This window comes from Pleuronectes platessa, chromosome 3 (genome assembly GCF_947347685.1).
Source record: "Pleuronectes platessa chromosome 3, fPlePla1.1, whole genome shotgun sequence".
Taxonomy (NCBI): domain Eukaryota; kingdom Metazoa; phylum Chordata; class Actinopteri; order Pleuronectiformes; family Pleuronectidae; genus Pleuronectes; species Pleuronectes platessa.
Window position 1 is genome coordinate 8,892,054 of NC_070628.1, and position 22,952 is coordinate 8,915,005.

Sequence of the window (22,952 nt, forward strand, 5' to 3'; positions counted from 1 at the left end):
TTAAACAAATAGTTAGTAATTTGGTTTGTTTCTTAAGAAAACAAATAGCTAGTAAGTTGGTTAGTTAGTTAGTTACTTCTTTCTTTCTTTCTTAAATTAAACAAAGAGTTAGTTAGTTTATTGTTTGTTTTTTTGTTTGTTTATTTGTTTGTTTAGTAAGTTGGTTTCTTTCTTAAGAAAACAAATAGCTAGTAAGTTGGTAAGTTAGTTAGTTTCTTCTTTCTTTCTTAGATTAAACAAAAAGTTAGTTAGCTTGTTGTTTGTTTTTTGTTTGTTTATTTGTTTGTTTAGTAAGTTGGTTTGTTTCTTAAATTAACGAAATAGTTTGACAGTTTGATTCTTAAATTAAACAAACACTTAATATGTTAGCTAGTTAGTTAGTTAGTTATCACAATTTACCAACTGGATTAAAAATAAACAGACTTTTGCTCAATAATTTCCCAAAACAAGATCAGCCCGTTGTGTCCTTGTGATTACGTTTCCGAGTCTTTTAACCCAAAAGGAAAATTATAACATTCCACAGCAGTGCGTAAAAGGGTAAACATTGCTGGTTAAAAACACATGGCTTGCACTTGTCCATATTGGAAGCTACGTCATAATTTGTGCAAGGTTTATTGTTATGATTATGTGTATATTATCATTCAGTATTTCTGAATATTGTCATAATTTCCCTGCTATCTGTGAATGACTTAATCACAAGCATATTTAAATATAAGAAACTCAGAACAACTGTTGAAATCATATGGACAAAATATATCATCAATGCAAGGATGCACACAACAGCAGAGGCGGTGGACTAGTGGCAGAAACTTGGACTATTGGCAGAAAAGGTCTCTGGTTCGTCTCTGGTTCGACTCAACGGAGAAACAACAAAAAGACAAACCTGGATTGATCTGTCCAAAAATCCAAGAGGATTCTCCCTACCCTGTCTAGTGCCCCTGAGCAAGGCACCTTACTCCCCCAACATCTGCTCCCTGGGTGCCGTATATGGTCGCTCACTGCTCTGTGTGTCCTGCACCAGATGGATAAAAAGCAGTGGTTAAATTTCCCTACCTGCATGAGTGTGTCTGTGCATGTGTTTGGGACTAATAAATGCATCTTAATCTTAATCTTAATTAATAACAATAATAATAATGTTTTTTTTCCACTCTTACTGTTGGTAGGACAGATAGTCAAGTTTAAAACACCTTTCACAGAACAAATTGCTTCACATGATGAATAAACAATACACATATGCAGCAGTAAGACAGCGACATAAAATACAACAGAAGAAACATAATATAAGTTTCAATCAGTACAATACACAATGTGCGACCACGGCCAATTTTAATACATGACATTTAAAGCTTTAACAATCATCATGATACTGATGAGGATGAAATCATTATTATATAAATTCATATATTATTATTATGTGTTATCTTTTTCTTTTCTTATTATGAATAATGGAGCTCCCATTACTGCTGACTCGCACATACCTGAAATTAATAAATTAATTCAGAGCTGAAAAAGTTCAACCTCAGAAGGTCAGTCACTAAAGAATAACGTTTACCGATGAATTAACACGTATAAGTTGCCTCAGATACAGAGGAGTACATTATACAGTAAACTACAGTATAATTGTAGTTCTGCTCACAGTTATATTCTGTTGGACAGTCTCATTAAGATCAACACAGATAGTTGTTAGGCTTTAAAATCAGTATCTTAAAAAACAACCATCAATTTGATTTTCACTTGTATGCCATGTTTGTGTTGACATTAAGAAAATAGAGAATATGGGCAGATGGGTGTTCTCTTCCTGTCTGAAGGTGGGGCAGTGAACTATGTTGAGCTCTTGTACTCTTTGATTGTGCCTTATTGCTTCTTTAGCTCCCTCAGAGGAGGAGACTTTTACTCTGATGCAGTTTGTGAATTAAACTGAGATCCACGCGATTCAGCAAAACTCAGATAAACTTTGTTCTTTGTCAAACCTGAGAAACAAAAAACTGAAGAAATAAATCCACAGACGGAAACAGACACTGCTCCTTCAAAATAAAAGTCCAGGTCTTGTATAATGTCATAGCTGCTGATACAAATTCTCGTAAAGTTACGACTTTGTTCTAACTGTGGCCAAAATCTGATGAATAGAATGATTTGAGCTGATCTATTTGTTTGTTTGTTGTTTATCGCAGAAAGTGTTATTGTTCTGTTTGTTTGTTGATATCTAGACTCTTCATTGTTGTTGAATATCATTTTATTTTGTAAATCTGTGGGTTTATAGACATACAGGTTTGTTAATCCAACATGAAAAGTTTATTTGTGGTGTAAGTAAATTAAAAATTTAATAAAAGCGTCACAATTCACATGTTAAAAAAGAGCCACTGGATCACTAAGGGTCATGTTCCTTTATTGAGTTAACAAATAATAAATATTGTGTGACAGACGTATTTTACATAAAGCACTATTTCACTGTGATAGATTCATCTTCCCTGGATCTAGACAATACAAACTAATGTTTTATGTTTTAAATGAGGAAGTCCATGTGTCTCTTTATGATGGCTTTACCCTCAGGCCTACTTAGTGCAATTCTCATGTCTACTGGTTGTAATTTAAGTGACTGGAACATGTCAACAGCTTCATTCCCGTCTGCTCCTACATTGGCAGGGACCAAAGAGAAGCAGATCGATATTGCACAGTGTGTTTTGAATGGTGGATTTCAAAGAGAAGATCTTGTCTGCATGCAATGCTTGTCAGAGCTTCCATGCTGCCTGGTGCTATTGGTGCATTGTGTTAGTTTTTTCTGCTGGGGCTTATTGTTGTAATTACATACAATATACATTATACGGTCTTGTAATATATCCATGAGTGTTGGCCACAGTTTCAGGTTCAGCTCAGTGAATGGAAATGGAAATATATTATTTCACATCAGGAGATCATGCAAATCTATTTAAAGAGACATTTCACATAGATACTGTAGTTTACATCAATTATATTGTCTCCACCAGATATTCTGATAAACACCTTTGTATTTAGAGATCAGACAACATCAGTCAATTACCTTTAATGTGACATTTTTCAATTTACAACGTGGTCACCTGTAGATGAATGTTTCCTCACCACCCGGGGGGGGGGGGGGGGGGGGGGGCGGAACCATATCGCTCGCTCCATGTTCGTGTCGGAAGGTTTAATCGCACGGACTCGCCTCTGGTTGAACGGTAGCTGCAGCTTCATCCTCAGCAGAGATGTGATTTGTGGTTGTTTTCAAACAACCAGCGTGTAGATGCAACGTGGATACAAATCAGAAATGTCGGTTTCGTGACACGCGGCTGAGTTATCGCTGCTTTTTCTCTGTTGTTTTTATTACCATGTGAGCTAACTGTTAGCATCCCGCTGCTGGAGGAAGAACCGCTCGGTGCGATGCTAACGGCAGAAGCGCAACGTTAACGTCTGTGTGTGTTCGCGGGATAAACACGCAAATAGATGAAATAGAAACAAACGTATCTTTCTCCGCAGTCTGCAGCCGGTGACCTGACCCCTCTCACAGTAAGTCCTCGTGCAAGTCGTGTCTGTGGTGAACCGAGCAGCTCTCAGTCCGTCTGTTGTGGTTTTATTTTTTTGTAATTAACTTTTTTTAACTGGCTTTGTAAGGTTAACTGTTCATGTTGATGTTATTTTTATAATTATTATGACTTTGAAAAGTTAGGATATTAGCAGAAAAACATAATTGTGATAATTATTGGGAATGTCAGTGATAATAATTAGTTTAGTCAAGTCAACCCATAACTTAACCATAATTTTACTTTCATAATTCTGACTTCATATCTTATAATCGTGACTTCTTATGTAAACGTTTTGTATCTGTTGTCTTAGTGAGAAATACAAGGTTTGTCCCCGTATCTCACAATTTGAAAAACAAATATTATTCGTGAACGCATTCGTGTATTTTATTTTCTTACTTTTCATCTGTTTTTGTTATATTTTTTTTCTCCCAGAATAAACTACCTTTCATGGTTATGAGCTGAACAGTACAGTGTTTTCAATGGAACAAGGGCTGTGGCTAATGATAATTTTCTTATCTAATAACTCCAGGAACTATTTTCTCTGTCAATAAATAGTTTAGTCTGAAAACAAAAGAGTCTCCAGATATCTTATAAAATTTCCCATAATGTTAAGCCAAGAAAAAGCAGAGAAATTGCCCAATTGAGATGCTGGGACTTTAACTTTTGGAAGTTTTGCTTAGGAAGAACTCAGACTTGCAGGTTTTTCTGCCTGACTAGTTGCTAAAGCTCCGTGTAGTCCTGGCTCTATTTGTCATAATTACCTCTTATAAAACGTCTCAAGCTTTACTCGTTGTCTGTATTTTCTCAAGGGATGCCTAATGCCAGTGCAAGGCCGAGGCACAGCAGGAGACCCAGGAGGCGCCGCAGAGAGGACCCGGCCAGGAACGAGCTGGTCTCGAGTTCCCTGGAAAGTGCCCAGCAGTGCCTGTTCAACCAGGACTATGGAACTGCGTTTGTCCACTACCTCCTGGTCCTCAACCTCGCACCCTTGTTTAAGGACATTGCAAAGGTGATGACTGTTTGCTTTACTCACAAATCCAGTCTGTGTGCACACTCGCTGCACTGATAACACAAAACCACAATCGCACAGTCGTTTGCTGTGTGTGCGATCGCTTGTTCTTTCCTTCACTGCTTTCTCTAATAGTAATATATAAGTAATTCACGATCATGATATTTCCTTTCTAGAAATAGATGTTGAGTCAATTAATGATCATTTCATATTATGTAAAATACAAAGGGATAGCCAGAGTGTACTTTTATTTATTTAAGGGGACAATATAGTGGATACATTTGAACACACAGAACTGAGACACTGAAATGAAATGCAGGGAAATATAGTGAGATTAGCTCATAGTGATTTAAGATATAGCGTTAGTGTTCGGATTTTAACTGCGTAACTAAAACTTTTGTGACATCTCTCTTCCAGGAGTCCTTCAGGTTCACTCTGTTCAAATGGGCAGAGGAGCTGGACTCTGTGGGACGTATCCAGGAACTTTTCGACTGTTACGAACAAGCACTGGAGCTTTTCCCTGCGGACGAGGTCATCCTCAACAGCATGGGTGAACAGCTGTTCAGGTGGGCTCCTGCACTGTGGGAACACTCCTTGTAATTCCAGAGCGTAATTTAGTTTTGACATTAGTAAGTTAAAGCATCTGCTCATGGGTTTTTGTCTTTATTTTGGCTCCTCTTTGATCATCCAGGATGGGATTTAGAGACGAAGCTGCAGGTCACTTCCACAAAGCCTTAAAGCTGAGACCGGATTACCCAGAAGCCCGGGAGAACTTCTACCGTGTGGCCAACTGGCTGGTGGAGCGCTGGCATTTCCTAATGCTCAACGACCACAGGAGGAACCAGAAATACCAGCAAGCCATTCAGAAGGCGGTTCAGAACGGCTGCCACACTGTGCTTGACATAGGCACTGGCACTGGGATCCTCGGGTGAGAAATGTTCCACGAGAATTTGGAAACTTTTTGGTTTTTAAGTTTTGTCGTGACTTTTATTTAAAAGTTAGAGCTTGAATTCTCAATTCTTTTTTGCTACAGCAAGAATTCAACCTGTGTTTTAACATACATATATTCTTGTACTGATTTCCTGTCCTCTTTGTAAAGTATGTGTGCTAAGAAGGCCGGGGCTGCCGAGGTGTACGCCTGCGAGCTGTCGAAGACGATGTACGAGCTGGCCTGTGAGGTGGTGACGGCCAATGGAATGGAAGGCAGCATCAAGATCCTTCACCTGAAATCTCTGGAGATGGAAGTACCAAAGGACATCCCCCACAGGTGCAGTTTGGATTTGATCTCACAGCCTCCGCATCTCCATCTTCATTCGAGCTGATGTGAAATTTATACATGTGTGTTTTGTTTTTCTCAGGGTGTCCTTGGTGGTGACGGAGACAGTGGATGCAGGGTTGTTTGGAGAGGGCATCATAGAGAGTCTCATTCATGCCTGGCACCACCTCCTGCTGCCTCCAAAGGTAACTTCAGTTCTTCAGCACAAACGCCTCTTCGTTACTGACGCACAGAACTCTCATGGGCATGAAGATCCTGAAAAGGTCACTGTGAAGCTAAATAAATATATTAAAAACAGGTGGTGGGTGGGCGCCTGGAGAATCAAGAGACGAGGCGATGTAATGTTTTGGTATCATAAAGTCCAAAAAAAAGTATACATAATTTATTATTTCAAAAAGAGAAAGATTTCAAAGTTTCTCTGTAAAAAGCTGCTTTGCAAACATTTCATTAACCTGCAAGTTGAAGGCAGGTCTTGGGCAAAATATCTCTTGGTACTCTGGTTGAAAAGATGTGCAGGTTTCACCTAAACCACTAAATAAAGTTAAATTTGTTATAAAGTAAGTCAATATAAATGTATATATAATACTTCCCCTTTAAACAATAGAAATTCATATTCATGGCACGTTGAGAGGCAATAGATGTTGTGACAGGATGTTGGTTCAGTTTTTATTTGGGCCATATTCAACCTCTGACAACATATAGGTTTAGAGGTCGTTTCTCCTTTCAGTGTCCAGCAGATGTGACGTTCAGTTAACATGCATGTTGCATTGGTGCCATTAAAGAGTCCTAATAGGCTTAATCATTAAAATCATGTATTTCTTTCCCTAAAGAGAGGTGAGAATGAATTCAGGGAACAGTCTGCGACCGGACGGGTCATCCCTGCTGGAGCCACTGTGTTTGGTATGGCTGTCGAGTGCAGTGAGATCCGCCGGCATCACAGGTAGGCCTCCATCTCTGTATTCTGTGTCAGATAAGATGTGTTTTCCTGATCAGTTCTTTTGAAGCATCAGTACAAGTAGTCTGAACCTCATATGTAAGTTGTTTGTGTGTGTACAGGCAGTGTGTGTCCGAGGTGGGAGGTCTGTCCATGGCTGCAGCCGGGCAGCTGCGGAGTCCAGTGAGCTGCAGCACTGAGCCAGACGACTCCATGGAGCCGTACACCACAGAGAGACTGAGCCGTCTGCCAGGAGGATACAAACCTCTCACAGAGCCTTTCACAGCCTTCAACATCGATTTCAATAATGTGCAGGTGAGCAAAATCTGTGTTGGCTCTGTGTGTATGTGTGTTCTATCCATTTAAACAAGTTTTGACTTTATTCCGTGTTTATTTTATGGCTGGTGTCAAGTAGAATAATGAAATAATGAGACAAATATTTATTGTCCTGACCACATGTCTGTTAGTCCCATGAAACTAATAAACCAACTTCCTCACAGCCTGAAATATTCCAAACAAGTGGCCTCTTATTATTCAGCTGGGAGCCTGCAGGATAATCTGATTTATGAACTCCCAGTTCACATCTGGCAGACTGGAAACATTGCATTTGTCTCGCATTTATTCCTTCACGTGAAGACTGGACTTGCAGGAAAATGTAGCCTTACAGAACCCTTATTACAGAACCCTTATTACAGAACCCTTATTACAGAACCCTTATTACAGAACCCTTATTACAGAACCCTTATTACAGAACCCTTATTACAGAACCCTTATTACAGAACCCTTATTACAGAACCCTTATTAAAGAGCTGTGAAACAGTCTTCAGTCTGTGACGCAAACTCCCTTTAGCAGAGAGGTCTGGTGAATCAGATAAACCCAGCTTAAGTTTAATCTCCCGAATGTAGGGGTCCTGATATTTTCCTCACCTTCCCAGTGCTATTTATTTTCTGAGATTTTGATGTAGTTTGGGTGATTTGCAACGAGCCAGTGAGGTTAGATTTGACTGTGTTAGCTTTGGCCCTCTGTAACACAAAGAAAACATATTGGTCTGATCAGGCTAGACACATATATTCAATATTATTTATATAAATATGTAATTTTTTTAATGTGTCTGTAACTTTGCTGTGTTGTTGTTGTTGTATGATGGTGACCTGTAGGACCTTGAGGGCCTGAGCTCCAGGGAGGTTCAGGAGCTCTACCTGCCCGTCATCAAGGAGGGGGAGCTGGATGCTCTGGCCGTGTGGTTCCAGCTCCACCTGGATGAAGAGAGCAGTCTGTCTACTGGACCTCAGGAGGACACCTGCTGGGAACAGGCCATCTATCCCTTCCACAGCGCTACGGGTAAGATACACCAAGATAAACCAATAGAGACACAAGAGACCACATTTACAATTGTATATATTTATATATACAGATTATAGTTTCAAACTTCTGGCGAGTCAGATTTTAGTTTAAAACCAAGCTTGTTTATATCAGCCTGCCTGTATTCTCTACTCCCGTCTGTCATGCACTTCCATGTTGTATCAGATGAGGGCAGTGTTTGTCATATCCTGGATTCTTTGTATCTCTGTCAGTTATGACAGATATACTCTGAGGTTATATTGTAGCCCAATCATTACTACTTTTACTATTTACTGGGAATTGTTTACTGTAAATCACGATTGCACATATAAATGTATCTTCTTAAAAAGCTGATAAAATATGGCAATTTAAAATTACATTTACTTAGATTTTAAAATTAAGACCCAATTAAAATAATATATATATGTAAAAAATTAGAAATAACTTTTCCACGTTAGTATAAAACTAACACATGTATGAACTATGGCAATAAAGCTATTATTTACAATATAGTTTACTGTAGTTACTATATTGATTTTGACTTTACCATATTTATCTTACTATAATATATAAAAAGCTATAATTTAACACCAAGGTAAATATACATATTTTTTATTTATATTTTATTTGACAGGAAGGTCCCACTCAGGGAGTCCCACTCAAGATGGGCAACAGTGAAATAATAGTTTCAAATATAAATAAAAATAGGGACAAATATAAAAAACATAATAATACACAGATTAAAAGAAGAACAGAAATACAAACGTACAGGAATCAATGGCAAAAGTGAATCATTGAAAATAAAAACCATGTTTAATCTAACCTATGAAATCTGATCTTTAAACAAGCAAAGACCGGGTCATGCTTTCAAGCGTGTGGTGCATGAAACCAGAAGGCAGATGTAACCGTTGGGATCTTAAATTGAAAGCCTTCAGCATTCTTCAATTGTTTTAATTATATCAAATTAAAGTTGCCAAATTTCCTAAACAGCTCTCCCAAGTCTTTGCTCTGCTATAAGAGCCAGGCAGCTGTGAGCGTAATACCTGCTGACACGAGGTGACATGTTCCAGTTGGCAACGAGGCGCCTCCTCTCGCAGACAGAGCTCGGCAGCGTTTCCCCCGCGCTGCTAATTGGCTCGGGCAGCGTCGAGGGAGCCGCCACCTTTCCCGGTGATCACCAACATCCGCTTCCCGGCCGCGGTGACGTGTGTGCCGTGATCGCCTGTGACACGCTTTAGTGTTCATGAAATTCTTATAGGCAATAAATATGCATTTCTCCCAAATGCCTCTGACGAGCAGCGCGCTGACATGAAGACATGAACAGATGTTATTCCTGTAGGAATCCTCTCTGTGCCCCCCCCCCGTCCCCTGAATCTCATTTCTCCGTGGGGTTTGCTCTCCCTTCCTCTCCTCTTTGCCTTCTGTATTTTCCTTTCCCCCTCCGCCTCCTCACTCTATTTCTACAACGATTTAAAAATGTTATCAGGGATTCATCTTTCATTCCAGTTCAAAACTCCAAATGCGTTATGTTACATAATGAATAACTATTGTTATTATCGTGAGCTTTTATTGTTAATTTTCTATTTCTGTACAGCAGTTGTAAACCCTTTAGTTCCCTTCACATAACTCCAGGGTTTGATATTTGAAATATTTCGACGCATGTGCAGATACAATACATGATATTAGGTATTTACCCCAAAACAAACTTTATGTTCAGTAATACAGCAACTTAATAAACAAACAAACTATTTTAATATCTCTATGTGAATGATAAATGAACTATAAATCTGACAGTATGAAGAGTTGCTGCTGTGGGCCTGGGTCTTTTTACTGGACCAAGAAACGCTTTGATTTAAAACCCACATCTTACATTGTTCCATTAAAATACGGTTTGGTCAATTGTTTCCTTTATTGTCTCCTCAGGTTTTGTCCTGAAACCCGGAGACAAGCTGGTTGTGGAGGTCTCCTGCCGAGACGCCTACCTGAGGCTCTGCAGCGTCGCGGTGCTGAGGGACGACCACGAAATCCGACTGGACAAGCGTCACGACTCCAAGATCTCTGGGAATCCCGTTTCAGTCCCGAACCCAGAAGCCGAACTGTGCAGCGCATTAGCCTGCCTTCAAACCGGCCAGGATCCCCCTAAAGACTTCTGCATGCTGGAATGTGCAGAAATGGCCCTGGTGAACAATGAGGATTACCACCACAAGTTTTCCACTGCGTTTGGGAAACTCATATCTCGGCTGAAGATGAAATGCCAAAGCGTTCAGTCGGGCCAGGCTGACCCAGCTCCACCCACAGACTCCAGTGACCTGCTGTACGTGCTGGACGTGTCGGAGGGCTTCTCCTTGCTCTCCTTCATCGCTGCAAGTCACGGTCACGTGAAGGCCTACAGCTCCGTGGAGAAGAAGAAGCAACAGGAAGTGTTAAAGAGACTGGCTCACTCCAATAACATCCCAGAAAAGCATCTGGAGTTCTGGCTCAACAACGTGGACGACGAGCACGGGATGCTGAAGAGGCCGTCCAGGGAGAAGCTGTGGACTGCCATCATCCTGGACTGTGTGGAGACCTGTGGTCTGATCCGACAGAAGCTGATGGAGAAGGCGTCACTGGCCAGGTAAGAGGAAGTGGCAAACATTTGGTTGTGTTTTGGGTTATTACATTTATGGTAGTTTTGTATATTTATGGATACTATTTGAAGACACTTAACCATGTGATGAACTGCACCAGGTGTCTGCTGGAGGAAGGAGGACACATCTTCCCACAGAGGATCAAGGTGTATGGGATGTTGGTGGAGTCGGACATGTTGCTGCTGGAGAGCGCCGTCCAGGGTCAGGAGCCGACACTGGGATTCAACATCGCTCCCTTCATCAACCAGTTCACTGTAAGTTCACCAACGTACAGTAAGCTGCTGTGTATCCACGTTCACTTATTTGTGGTATTGATATATAATAACATGAGGTACTCTGTTGATGTTAGTTCAGCCAATCAACATGCAAACAGTAACAACACTGACTGATGTGTAAGATCCCTGTTAGTGGACGGCTGGTTTGCAAAATGAAAGTTGAACATCGAGGCCATACCCACTGCATCTGCTATAACTATAACTTATAACAAATGTGGTAAGCAAATATGTTTACTGGTTTCATCCAATGAAAAGTGCTCTTGTTTTAATCTTCTGACCTCTGGAGTGGTGACATTGAATCTAACTAACCAATCAGTTTTAAGTCTTGTCTCAACAGGCAGAGATGGATGATATTGATGTTCAAATATAATAAACGTAAAGTGTATTCACCTAATTAATGGGAAATCTAAACTAAAATTGTTAGATCGGTGTAAAAAGTACCAAATTGGCTCATATATTTGTGTCAATGACATCAGTCGGGTTATTGTATATCCACTTTATATCTACTATATTACTATTAAATTAATATGCATACAGTTTTGACCCCTAGAAATTGAAAAAATATGAATATTAACTCAATTTTAAGATTCTTTGACTGTAGAAGGCATTTCAGTATACTTATAGAGCCAAACAAAACAAGTGCTCATACTTCTGTTCACCTTGGAGTTGGACTTTGTATTATTATTTCAGTAACAAAATATAATCCAATATTAAATAGTGACTTTAAATGGGATCTTGTGTTTGGAGACGTCTCGTTTAATTGAAAGAGAATCCCATTGCTCCCTTACACCGCTATTGTTGAGCCGAAACTTCTCCAGTCTTCAGAACACGAGTTTGAAAAAAATCTTCCCATTGTAACATCTCGGGCCGCTCGTCTCTCGTATTCCGTCTCATGTTCCTGATGCAACCGTCAATCTCGCGCTCCTGATGCAACCGTCAATATTGACAGGCTTCACACACACTGCGCTGTGTTTGTGCGCTTGCATCATTCACTTTCAAATTCCGTGGATTAGGTGCAAATGTGTAGCCCGAGGTGTTTGTTAAATATGATTGGCACGCGGCGCGATGCAATAAAATTGTCGATAAGAATCTCAGGTTGTATTTGACTTGATTTGACTGGAGATGATCAGACGGACTCTGATTCCAGTTGCTTTGTTTTCTACCTTGTTCAGTGTGTGTGGAGTGGAACAAGGTATTCACCGAGGTCCAGGCCCGACTTTACTGTTTGATGTGTGTTTCCCAGCTGGTTTACAGAAGCTGCAGAAAATCCCTTTGAATTCTCTTCCTTTATTATTTGGTCTGTTAGTTAGTTTTTTTTTCCCAGGATCGTGTTTGTGATCTAATTTCTCAGGCCCCACGCGGGATGGTCGTTTGCTTTAACAGATGTCGTCTTTGAAGCCCTCTGTGGAGGGACCTTTTCTAGCACAACTGTCACACAAGACACAACACACGGCTCTGCCCGAGACAGTCCTACCTGAATCCATCAGTACACATTACATCAAGCACATCAGAACGCGGGCGCCGAGGTCTACACAACTGTGACAGGGAGGAGGAAAGATTCTTTTGTTCTGCAGTGAAGGAAACCGTGACACCTTTCCGTGCCGCCACTTTGATTCCCTCCTCTGCGTTTTACATCTGGTGCCCCGAAGCCTCGGCCTCTTTAGTCAAGTTCGGGGGAGTTTCAGGTGGAAGATTAGTTTCTCAGCATCAATCAACCATCGAGTGATTAGCCACTGACACTACAATTAAGAGCCAATGTGGATGAAAGCTGGCTTGTGAGAAAGCTTCTGCACCTTCTATACATTCAAGTGTTCCTCTGCCTTTTTTGTTCTTTTTTTAAATAGCTATCTGTTCTATGAGTTTTAAGAGAACAAATATGGTTTTCTAGAGCCTGGCCAATATGGATTTGAGTGGTGGATAGAGAGGCCAATGTTTAGGAGCAAAGAATTGACAAAGAAATGTAATTGAGGCTTGATATTTTACACTTTATGTCTAAAAGGGTCATATCAGCCAAGTTGCATTAGCTTGCTGCAAAGAACCTGCTAACATTGTTGAAATGTCTCATGTACTCCAGGTCCCAGTCCACGTGTTCCTGGACTTTTCCACTCTGGAGTGCAGACATCTCAGTGAGTCCGTGGAGCTCTTTGTTCTGGACCTGATGGACTCTAATGCAAACTACTCCAACAGGGAAGTCAAGGTAAGGCCTCCGTTGGACCAGGGTGATTGAAATGAGTATAATTAACACTGTAGAGCTGCTGAAGCTTGACCTCGTGCAGTGACTGAACCAGTTTAGTTTAAAAAAAACATCCCAGAGCTGCCTGCATGAATGTTCAGCACCAGAAAACTGAAATGTATGAGTCACAACTAACAACACAATCATCAAATTTTACTTTATAACTTCACTCTTTTTTATTCTTGACTGAATTCAGCCCAGAAACCATTTTTTTTTTATATTGGCTGAGGAGCTGCAGTTTAAAGAAATCAATAAGTGAAGAAATAAATGTTCAAGCTCTGGGTCAGAGATGCTCTTCCAGGCACGAGGGCATATCATCTCTTTCAGAATTTTCTGAAATTCAAACTTATAGTCTGTAACTCTCTGTTTTTGTGCATCAAAAATATTTTTCTAACACTAATCACAACCTTTAGTTTTACTTTAGTTACTCTTACGCCTCTTAACCTGATTTAAAAATGACTTAGAAGTGACTGGAATTGAGTATTGGACCTTGTCTCATGTTCCATTAAGTATCTTCTTAAAGCCCTGATCCGTGTTTTCCAGGTCCAGGCTACATCCTCCGGCAGAATAACAGCAATTCCCTTCTGGTACCAAATCCACCTGGACCAGGAGATCAGCATCAGCACCCTGAGCCAGAACTCTCACTGGAAGCAGGCGGCCGCTGTGCTGCAGCAGCCCCTGCAGGTACAGGCTGGAGACTGGGTCCTTCTGGCTGTGAAGCTTCACAAGAGCACCATCTCCATATCAGCACATGTAGTCAATGAGCAGACTCAGTAATAACCCGGTTGTAGCTTCATTTTAGATTGTTGTCACAAGCTTTATAGGGAAATGCATTAAATTACTATGCATTCACTTCTGGGTATTTTTTAATACCACAAGAAGATTTCAGTGTTTTGTTTTTTTAAATAAATGTAATATCAGTCTCTGTTCTGAGATTGAGTAGAAACCTGCATGACCCGAAGCTGCTCCATCACAACCATTAAAGTTCAGCATTGAACGTTCAAGTCCTGTTTTTATTTGTAAATTGTTCCAGGTATCAGGACATTTATAGTTTATACTTATGAATATACTATTTGTAAGTATATAATATAAATATCATAGTTGTCGCCTGATTTCAGTTGATTTTGTAAAGATTGTTTGTGGTTATAAATAAAAAAAGGCAACAATAAATGTGGCAATTTTCTTAATAAATGAAAAACATGAGCAAACTTTAGTTAATCTGATTTATTGACGAGACAGAAGATGAATTCAAATTAACCTGTGAAAACAAATTCCTCTGATGTGATCCTGACAGTTTTATGACAAAATAAGAAATAAATCCCATAAGGCAATGCAGCATGTTTCAGCTGGACACGGACCAGACTGTCGATATCATACATTTACGTATTTACTGACGGATCAACCTGATATCCACTGTACATCAAACATCCCTGCACATATCCATGTAAGTCACAAAATACGCCAAGTAGAATCAATAGGTAAAATCAATGGCTTAGGTGCAAAGTTCGTTAAAAGGCTAAAAGGTGGATGGAAAACCTCTTCACATATTAACAGATGAATGTAGTGGATGGATTAGTTCCATGAGCACATAGAACAAGCCGTATGTCTATGCATTAAAGCATTGATAGGAATTTAGTAGAATGTGCTTGATTGTACAGTTTCATGCTGAATATGTATATTGTATTAATACTTGGACTGTACTCCTAGTATCTAATAAAACCCATAGGAAATGCACTGTATTGATACAGACACTGTCATGGTGTCACACTGTCAGTAAGGACACGGTTTTTCCAGTAGGAAAACCTACAAATCCCCAGTTTATCTTTTCCCACTGATAAAGTTAAATCTCAACTGTGCATCTTAATAACTTGGTGCTTCTGCTCTTTTCACCTGTTCCCTCTGGGATAAACAAACACACAACAGACAAACAATGAAAACAAAAACAACATAAAGTGTCTTAGTAAGGTGTTGAGCCACCAAAACAGCTTCCATGTGCTTTGACACTGATCACACTATTTCTACTGGAGGGTGATCGCCCTTCGTGTTATTCTCCCGGGTCAGTTGTGTTTATAATCCGGTCACCGCAAAGGTCATAGCATAGAAGTCACATCACTTTCGTTCACGTCAAAACATCCAATACCTGCTCAGCATCTTTATACTTTCACAAAAGCACGATTGGATGCAGATACTGGATGATTGGATTGGTTGTTTCTGAACTACTTATCTTATTTTTTCGAATTCCTCTGTGTCTGTGGCCCTCGCAGGACTATAATAAACACGACCAATCACTTCATCTGGACCTGCACGTGCTCTCACAGCAAGTTAGTGAGTGACTCGTGGAAAAATTAGCTTCTAGCAGTTGTGCGATAATGTGTTTTAGAGCTTTGACGGGTGGGGAATGTATGTGTAGCCTGCTCCTGCTTCTTTTTCCAAGATTACCAGCCCTTGCTTTAATTTCACTGTAATGCTTATATACTAATTCTGAATTTTTTCTTGAACTTCTCCATCCTCAACTGGTTAAGTTAAAGAAAAAAAAGACGGTTCTGTTCTGCTAATGTGCTTCAGTCTTCAGACATAATGTGAAGGTAACATTTGTCTTTCACGAGTTGCATATTTCTGTCACATTTTGAGATTGTAGCATGAAAGCACTGACACGTAGATACATGCTTCACTGGGACTTCAGGAGGTTTCATGTAGACTCTCCTTAAGGAGCACAACAGACCGGGCTCTTTGGGACACGTGATAAAACAGACCAACCAGTCTTTCCCAATAAAAGTGGATAAAAAACATTCTGGCATAGCTTGATGAGGCATAATAATATGCGAACTGGCTAAAATGCTTGTTACCTACAAATCATTAAGCCATAACTCCACTGAACATTCACGGAGCTGTCACTGGCAGAGAGGTCCATCTAGCTTTGCCTCTGCTGGCAAACGTCTACAGCTACTTGGCGGATGTACCCTTTGCTGTTGAATCAGTTACGTAATGTCTGCAGGAAAGTGGCAAGGCGTTAATTGGGTCCTGCCCAACCATGTCTGGTAGAGTCTGTTGGTGACATCAGCTCTGATGTTGGGCTAAGTGATCACGATGAGATCTCCCTCCGCCGGGTCTGTGCTTTGGTCGGCCCGGTCTTCTTCCGGGGTGTCTTCAGGTCGAGCTTCATACCCTTCGTCCCATGGGACCGAGCTGAGCCCAGCGGGAGCCGACCGAGAGTGAGGCGTGAGGGTTCTCCCCAGGCCCTGGTACTGACCGTTGGGCGACACTGGGTCGGATGCCGCCTCGGTGATGGCGTCTTGGGAGGCCGACGAGAGCAAGCCAGATCGCTCGCCATCGCTCTCCGCCTCGCCGAAGTAAGACTTCCTCGGACGACCCATAACTGTTCTCCCTGTCAGTGACAAACCAAAAGAAAATGTCTGTCCATTCTCCTCAGGGCCAGATATATTTACAAAGCTGTCAAAATACACGAGCAGCTAGTAGGCACTTACCAACATTGCGGACTTGTTCAGAAATGTCTGCTCTGACATCAGATATGTCCCACATTGCCAAGAAAGAGTCAAAGCACGAGCCCTCCTCAGCCTCCTGGATGTAAGGCTTGTAAGTGAAGCTGTAGTGATGGGCAATAGCTGCCAGAAACATCTCCACACATATGATGAAATCCTGAAGGAAACAGGACAGTAGTTGTGTTGTAGTTAGGAAGTAAAAACCAAACTCGGATATCAACTTGTGTGAAAGGAAAAAAAGTTTCCATTTATTCTATTTCCTTAAAAATTATTGTCACCTCTTTTTCAACTACACAAGATTTTGCCCACCTGCAATCCAGTAGCGACAGCCTCCACACTTTTCCATTCCCATGTGCGGTCCTTTGAAATGATTCCCACCTTCACCAGCAGAGCAATGAACACGGCTTGCCTGAGAGTTTACAAAGAAAGTCGTCACATCACGGCCCGACACAAAATCTGAATTTCTTTAAAGAAATTATAAGTTTCTTTTAATAAATTTAAAAAAAACAAGTAATTACCAGAAAGAGACAAACACCACCATCTTCACACACAGGAATTTGCCCACGGGTTTGATTGGACCCAGCTCCTCTCTCAGGGCTCTGTAGAACAGCACCAGGCAGTACATGGCAAACTAGATCAAGAGATGAAAGACAAAACATCAGACTACTCAAATTTTTTATATACAACTGTACACCAGTATGTACGGTTCTATATAGTCCCATAACAACTAGAATAGGCGCAACAAATAAAGGGAAACAAGATCCATGTGAATAGGTGACATTTTTCCAGATGCACAACAAAATTGTATCTATTCTTTCTTGGCCCATGTCCAATCCTTCAACCAAGTTTTATGGAAATTTGATCAGTACTTTTTTCATGATCCTGCTGACAGACAAACAAACAAACAAACAAACCAACAGGCAAACGGACAGAGGTGAAAACATAACCACCTTGTCCTGAGGAAAAAAGACGGTTTCATTATTACCAGTTGTGACATATTGTTGAAGATGACCAGGTACGTCCAAGCATTTGTGGAACTGAAATTTCCTTCATCATACACTCCACACAGCTCACAGATTCTGGGTGGAAGAATAAACAGCCACAACCGACATCAATACAAATTAAATGAGCAAAAATACTATCGTTTGATTAACAAGAGTTAAATTAAGAGTTTACTTACAAGGCAATCACTGTTGTGACAGGTCTTACGACTGTGTATTGTAACACTCCCAATTTGCATCTCAACAGTAAAACCCTGCAGAACAAACATGTGACTTGAGTTAGAAAGATATTGGCAAACAAGATTTAAATCGAAATAAGTGAAGATCCATCGATCAAATACACAAAACACGAATGGTCGTAAGAAATGTGGTAAATTTGAGGCATGTGAGTGAAATGAAAACAAATATAAACAATCAACTGTGGAGTTTTCCTCAACATCTTTTTCAGTGATGAGCTTTGAAATTCACGTGTTAAATGCCACACTACTGTAAAGGGTTAGAAATGACAGGGGGAGCATTATAAAATATGTTTAATAGATGAGACTAATGCAGATGACCTTAAGAAATTGTTAAATGTTTGTTCTCCTTTAGTTTTTAAGAAACAAACTGATTCTTGTGTAAAAAAAAAAAAGAGAGAAGGAAAAACCTCCAGACAGAATGAACTACACACAGACACGTTAACCAGTTACTGATGTTGCCAGACTGCGGCTAATTTGAAGCTGGTGACTCTCATTGATTTGTTTCCTTCAAGAAAAAAAGGACACATTCATCTCAACATTTGAACATTTCTGTGCCTAACAAACAGCCGCACAATAAATAAAATAATCACCCGCCTATCTCTTAGTCACTCATCGTTTCTGAACTTTAAAACCAAAACCTCATTGAAATCAAGTTATACCTGATGTGCTAATGTTGTATACCCTCAGGTTTGCAGGAAGACTCATAATAAAACTGATAAATCCATGATGTATAGAGAAGTAAGTCAGAACTCTTCATACGAGCAGTCTAACAGGGTAGTAATATAAGAGGAGAACATTTAGTAGCATCCAGTCTAGTGTAAAATGGATGTTTGTAAATAAATGAATCCTCACTGTAAAAGTGGTTTTATTCTAAAGAGAACTTACTCTCCCATCGGCCATGGTGGGCAGCAGCAGAGAGGAGGCAGGTGTTTCTGCTGCTCCTGAACCTCCAGCATCCGCACCAGGCTCGGGTACTGGTTTTCCAGGTAGTTGAGCAGGAAGGTCATGAAGTTGTAGATGACGTAGGCCTCATAGCATTCTCGGCATGTGTCCACATAGATCGCTATGCTGGGGTATTTCAGTGCCAGCCACTGAGAAAAAAAAGCGTGATCACATGGAGAGAAGGGAAAATATTAAATTTCAAGAAACACAATGCATAAAGCAACATTCTCTCAGTGTTTCTACTTTAGGTCAAGTCTCAGCCAAAATGATTGGTGATTTGGTGAATGGATTTGAGTATAGAATATACAACTTACACTGTCCAGGCTGTAGATTGGGACCATCCATAATATTCTATAAAAATCACGAAAACACGTGCATTACAAAAAAGGCTGTTTCTTCTGATCATGGCAGACGACGTGCTTGTTGACATGTTTACCTGATGATAGGTTTCTGAAGCTCCGGCTGAGTGTAGTGAACCAGATGCTGAAGAATGCCCCATAATGATATGGGTATGGTCATGAAGACGAATATCCCAGCAATGAACCATGCTTTGTTGTGTGTGCTAACCTGCCATTACATGGAGAGAAACAGTCAACATGTTAATGTGAGGCTATGCAACCCAGCACTTTGTCCACCCAGATTCTATATTAGCGCTGGAAGATACGCCCAAATAGATAAATAAAGGCTATTATATTCCATTCAATATTTTCACATCAGTTGATATTGATAATTATCACGATATAGACAGTTTCTGCTCCTGGGTGAATGTTGTGGTTTTAAACTATTCTCTGAAAGCGGAGAATGACAAATACAAAGGAATCTGAGAAACATAAATTATGTGTTATACTTCCTCAATGCATTCACAATGCATTATATCCATATATATTGGACTTATGTTAACTTTTTATTGAAGAAGATTGTATTGTGTTGTGTTCATTGTTTATAGTGCCTTTATTTCCCAACCCTATGTATAAGTGAGTCATGGGTGGAAGTTGTACTCAGATTATTGTATTCTAAATAAAATTGCAATGTATTTGAAGGAATAGTAAAGCGTTATTAACAGAATGTACTCTACGACATCCACGGTCAAATGAGTGTGTTTAAAGTTGATTAGGCCCAGTTATGTTGCCCTGCAAGCCTGTCTTGTTTGAGAGACAGACACAATGAACAAGAACATTAAGATTCCAATGTCATTTAAAGGTCGGAATGTACTGTAGGTGAATTCTTAGGAAAGAAATGCAGTTGGGTAAAAATAAAAAATCCTTCCCTCTGACAAATGTGAAGCAGAATTGGTATAACTTCATTCAAGTAAATTGGAAGAACCTTAAACTGTATATAAGTACAATTTAAGTTACATTTAACCTCGTAAATCGTTCTCTGTATTAGTAAAGTGTCTATCTATCTATCTGTGTATATATCTGTCTATCTGTCAGTCTGTCTGTCTGTCTGTCTGTTGATCCAACAGGACTCCCAGACAGCAGAGGAAACAACATGTACATAACAAATACACTGACAGCTGGAGACTGACCGCAGACTTCTGCAGCTCCCAGATGCACAGTGGCAGGACCACCAGCAGCAGCAGGATGTACAGGACCACGACCAGCGGCCGGATCCACCTCCTCCAGTTCCCGCAGGAACACGGTATGTTGCACATCGGGGCCTCCGGAGCTGGCCCGAGGCTCAGCGGCACAAACAACTTCTTCTTCGCTGGTCTGGCAGGACCCTGCTAACGCTGCTCGCTAGCGTCGCATCACAGTCACACTTCCAGCAGATCACCTGGACCTAGAACCACCGCTTCCCTGTTAGAGAATGTGTGTTACCTCGTCCTCCGGAGTTTAGTTTCATTCATGGAGACGATGTAACAGCTCGTGTGACTCGGTTCCACTGAGCTACGCAGCTAACTGCTAGCTGGTCAGCTGTTTGACTCCATGTAAACAAACACAGACGATGACCCTCGGCCCCGGAAGCGTCGAGTGTCTCAGTATCTAACACCGGCTGATAAAACACTAGTCTGACACGTGATCTCACTTCCTACACACAAGTTTAGTCTTTTAGATTCAAGCCTTTGTTTGCGTTTGACGGTAAAAGTTTCCAGAAAACTAATTCCTGTTGAGTTGCTACTTCCTGTTATTCGCAACAAAGTCCCGCCCACACCCGCTTCTTCCTAAGATGTTAATTGGCGGTTGGTAAAGGTCCGCCCGTATTCTCTAAGCTGATTGGTTTGTTGAAAGGAAGTTGACCAATAGGCAAACAGAGTCGCTTGTCTTCCACGGTGACGTCATAAACCGGAAGTTGGCTATCTCCGCAGCTCCATTGAGACCAACAAATAATAAGTTAAATAACTTCAACTCTTTCCCCTGAAACTGCTGATTAAATATTTCCTCCTTTACACATGCAGCTTTTTTTTTTTTTGTATTTGTATATTTATACATATATGCATATTTTCATCATATTGTATTCTATATTTACAAATACCACGTGTTTACAACGTTACATCTGATGTCAATTTTATTGTCAATTCTGCCATATGTAAAAGACATAGACGGGTCTGAAATGCTGTTTCTCTATGACCCCCGGTGTAAACATATAAGTAGACAGAACATATAAGTATACAACATATTAAGTACTGAAAACATAGTACACAGTACGAAATACTCATAAGTCACATGGTGGGTAGGATGAGAGTAGTGCTAAGTAAAATAATGCAAAAATAGATTGAGAGTGCAAAAATACTTAATGGTAGGTAATGTAATGTACACTAACAGGATGGAGTAAATAGCATCAGTTATAGTATGATAAAAGCATTTACAGTCAAAAAGGTGAAATTACCACATAAAGTGACAGATGCATGTTTGCATTAAGAACATTCAGTAACAGTTCTTGTTGTTTGGAGGTAGGGGTTGGCTGATGTAGAAGGGTGGGTGGGGTGGTGGTGCTAGAATGGTCCTAGGGTGGGGAGGAGGGGGGGCTATTGTTTGTGTCTGTGTATATATCTGTTTTTATCATTTAAAAAAATGCATTCTTATTGATCACAATAAATGCACGCCACAGAGACCGTGCTTTCGCCACCAGATGGCAATGTAAATTAACAATTACTGTGAAACCAATCCAAACATCAGTTGTAGTAACAGAGAGTGGGTGGAAAAACAACAGGAGGAGGTTGTTTCTCCAACTGTCTCAGACCTCATGCTGAGTTTTCTCAGGACTTTTCATCAGAAAAGGCACATGTGTACTTTGATTATGGCTATTTTGTGGGCTGACTCACTGTGTAATGTAATCTAATGCTTTTAATACTTCCTGTGTTACAGCAACAAAATTCACACTGTGAAAAAGGGCCTCTTTTTTAGGTAGTATAACTATTTGCGAACAAATGCTGTATTTCCCATTTGCTTTAACCAAGAGACCAATTTAGGAATCTCTCACTATCTAAAAACGTATCACGGTGAAGATTTGTCAGGAAAATGCCATGTTTGATATCATCCAGTATTTGTCACCCTTTGTTTCCTTTTGTTTGTTTTTTGCAAGATTACCCCAAAGCTCAGATTTCAATTAACTTTGGTGGAAGGATGGAACGTGGGCTATTTGAATGTTGATCCGGACAAACGGACAGATCAAAGATTCATTTTTTGTCACTTTTTCTTTACCATTGCGATTGTTTGGGGGGGTCATTCATGGGTCTTGTTGACAAATCTGACATGTTAAAGGGACTGATATCTATGAGTGTGTGTAATTTGGTGCCTCTTGATTGAATTTAAGGGGACTAGTGGGCGTTGACGGAGGAACGCGCTCTACTAAATGCCACTCTAGTTTTTGTTTTTAAAATTCAAAAGACATGTGGCTATATTTACATTGACCTGTCTCTGTTCAGACTGAACTACAAGACACTAATTAATAAATCAATTTCTTGATTCTGCTGCCTTGTTTATGTTTTAAATTTAACAAATGAAGTCTATAAATAATAAGGTCCAGAACTGGATTTTTACTGATCCTCAAACTGAAATAATCATCATACTCTGACAATGACCCACCGTTCGC

General features: G+C 40.3%; 2 protein-coding genes across 2 annotated transcripts; one reads left to right on the forward strand and one right to left on the reverse strand.

The window, feature by feature from the left end:
* Nucleotides 1–3,161: 3,161 nt before the first annotated feature.
* prmt9 (protein arginine methyltransferase 9) lies at nucleotides 3,162–15,635 on the forward strand. Its single transcript, XM_053418366.1, has 13 exons — nucleotides 3,162–3,522; nucleotides 4,349–4,548; nucleotides 4,966–5,114; nucleotides 5,240–5,476; nucleotides 5,648–5,815; nucleotides 5,907–6,009; nucleotides 6,655–6,764; nucleotides 6,881–7,073; nucleotides 7,917–8,100; nucleotides 10,024–10,714; nucleotides 10,828–10,981; nucleotides 13,077–13,199; nucleotides 13,779–15,635. The coding sequence occupies exons 2-13, from the start codon at nucleotides 4,351–4,353 to the stop codon at nucleotides 14,010–14,012; spliced, it is 2,544 nt and encodes an 847-aa protein (XP_053274341.1). The 5' UTR covers nucleotides 3,162–3,522; nucleotides 4,349–4,350; the 3' UTR covers nucleotides 14,013–15,635.
* Nucleotides 14,445–21,069, reverse strand: tmem184c (transmembrane protein 184C). Its single transcript, XM_053418367.1, has 10 exons — nucleotides 20,446–21,069; nucleotides 19,354–19,484; nucleotides 19,232–19,268; nucleotides 18,861–19,066; nucleotides 17,916–17,990; nucleotides 17,721–17,814; nucleotides 17,254–17,366; nucleotides 17,045–17,144; nucleotides 16,721–16,892; nucleotides 14,445–16,620 (listed from the first exon to the last, which is right to left on the reverse strand). Exons 1-10 carry the CDS (start codon nucleotides 20,569–20,571, stop codon nucleotides 16,310–16,312), a joined length of 1,365 nt encoding a protein of 454 aa, XP_053274342.1. The 5' UTR covers nucleotides 20,572–21,069; the 3' UTR covers nucleotides 14,445–16,309.
* Nucleotides 21,070–22,952: the final 1,883 nt, after the last annotated feature.

Coding starts and splice junctions, on each gene's coding strand:
- prmt9 (XM_053418366.1), top strand. CDS start 4,351: ATGCCTAATGCCAGTGCAAGGCCGAGGCACAGCAGGAGACCCAGGAGG. Junction 4,549..4,965: donor TGTTTAAGGACATTGCAAAG/GTGATGACTGTT, acceptor TCTCTCTTCCAG/GAGTCCTTCAGGTTCACTCT. Junction 8,101..10,023: donor TCCCTTCCACAGCGCTACGG/GTAAGATACACC, acceptor TTGTCTCCTCAG/GTTTTGTCCTGAAACCCGGA.
- tmem184c (XM_053418367.1), bottom strand. CDS start 20,571: ATGTGCAACATACCGTGTTCCTGCGGGAACTGGAGGAGGTGGATCCGG. Junction 17,815..17,915: donor GTCACAACAGTGATTGCCTT/GTAAGTAAACTC, acceptor TCTTCCACCCAG/AATCTGTGAGCTGTGTGGAG. Junction 17,145..17,253: donor GTGGTGTTTGTCTCTTTCTG/GTAATTACTTGT, acceptor GTAAACTCTCAG/GCAAGCCGTGTTCATTGCTC.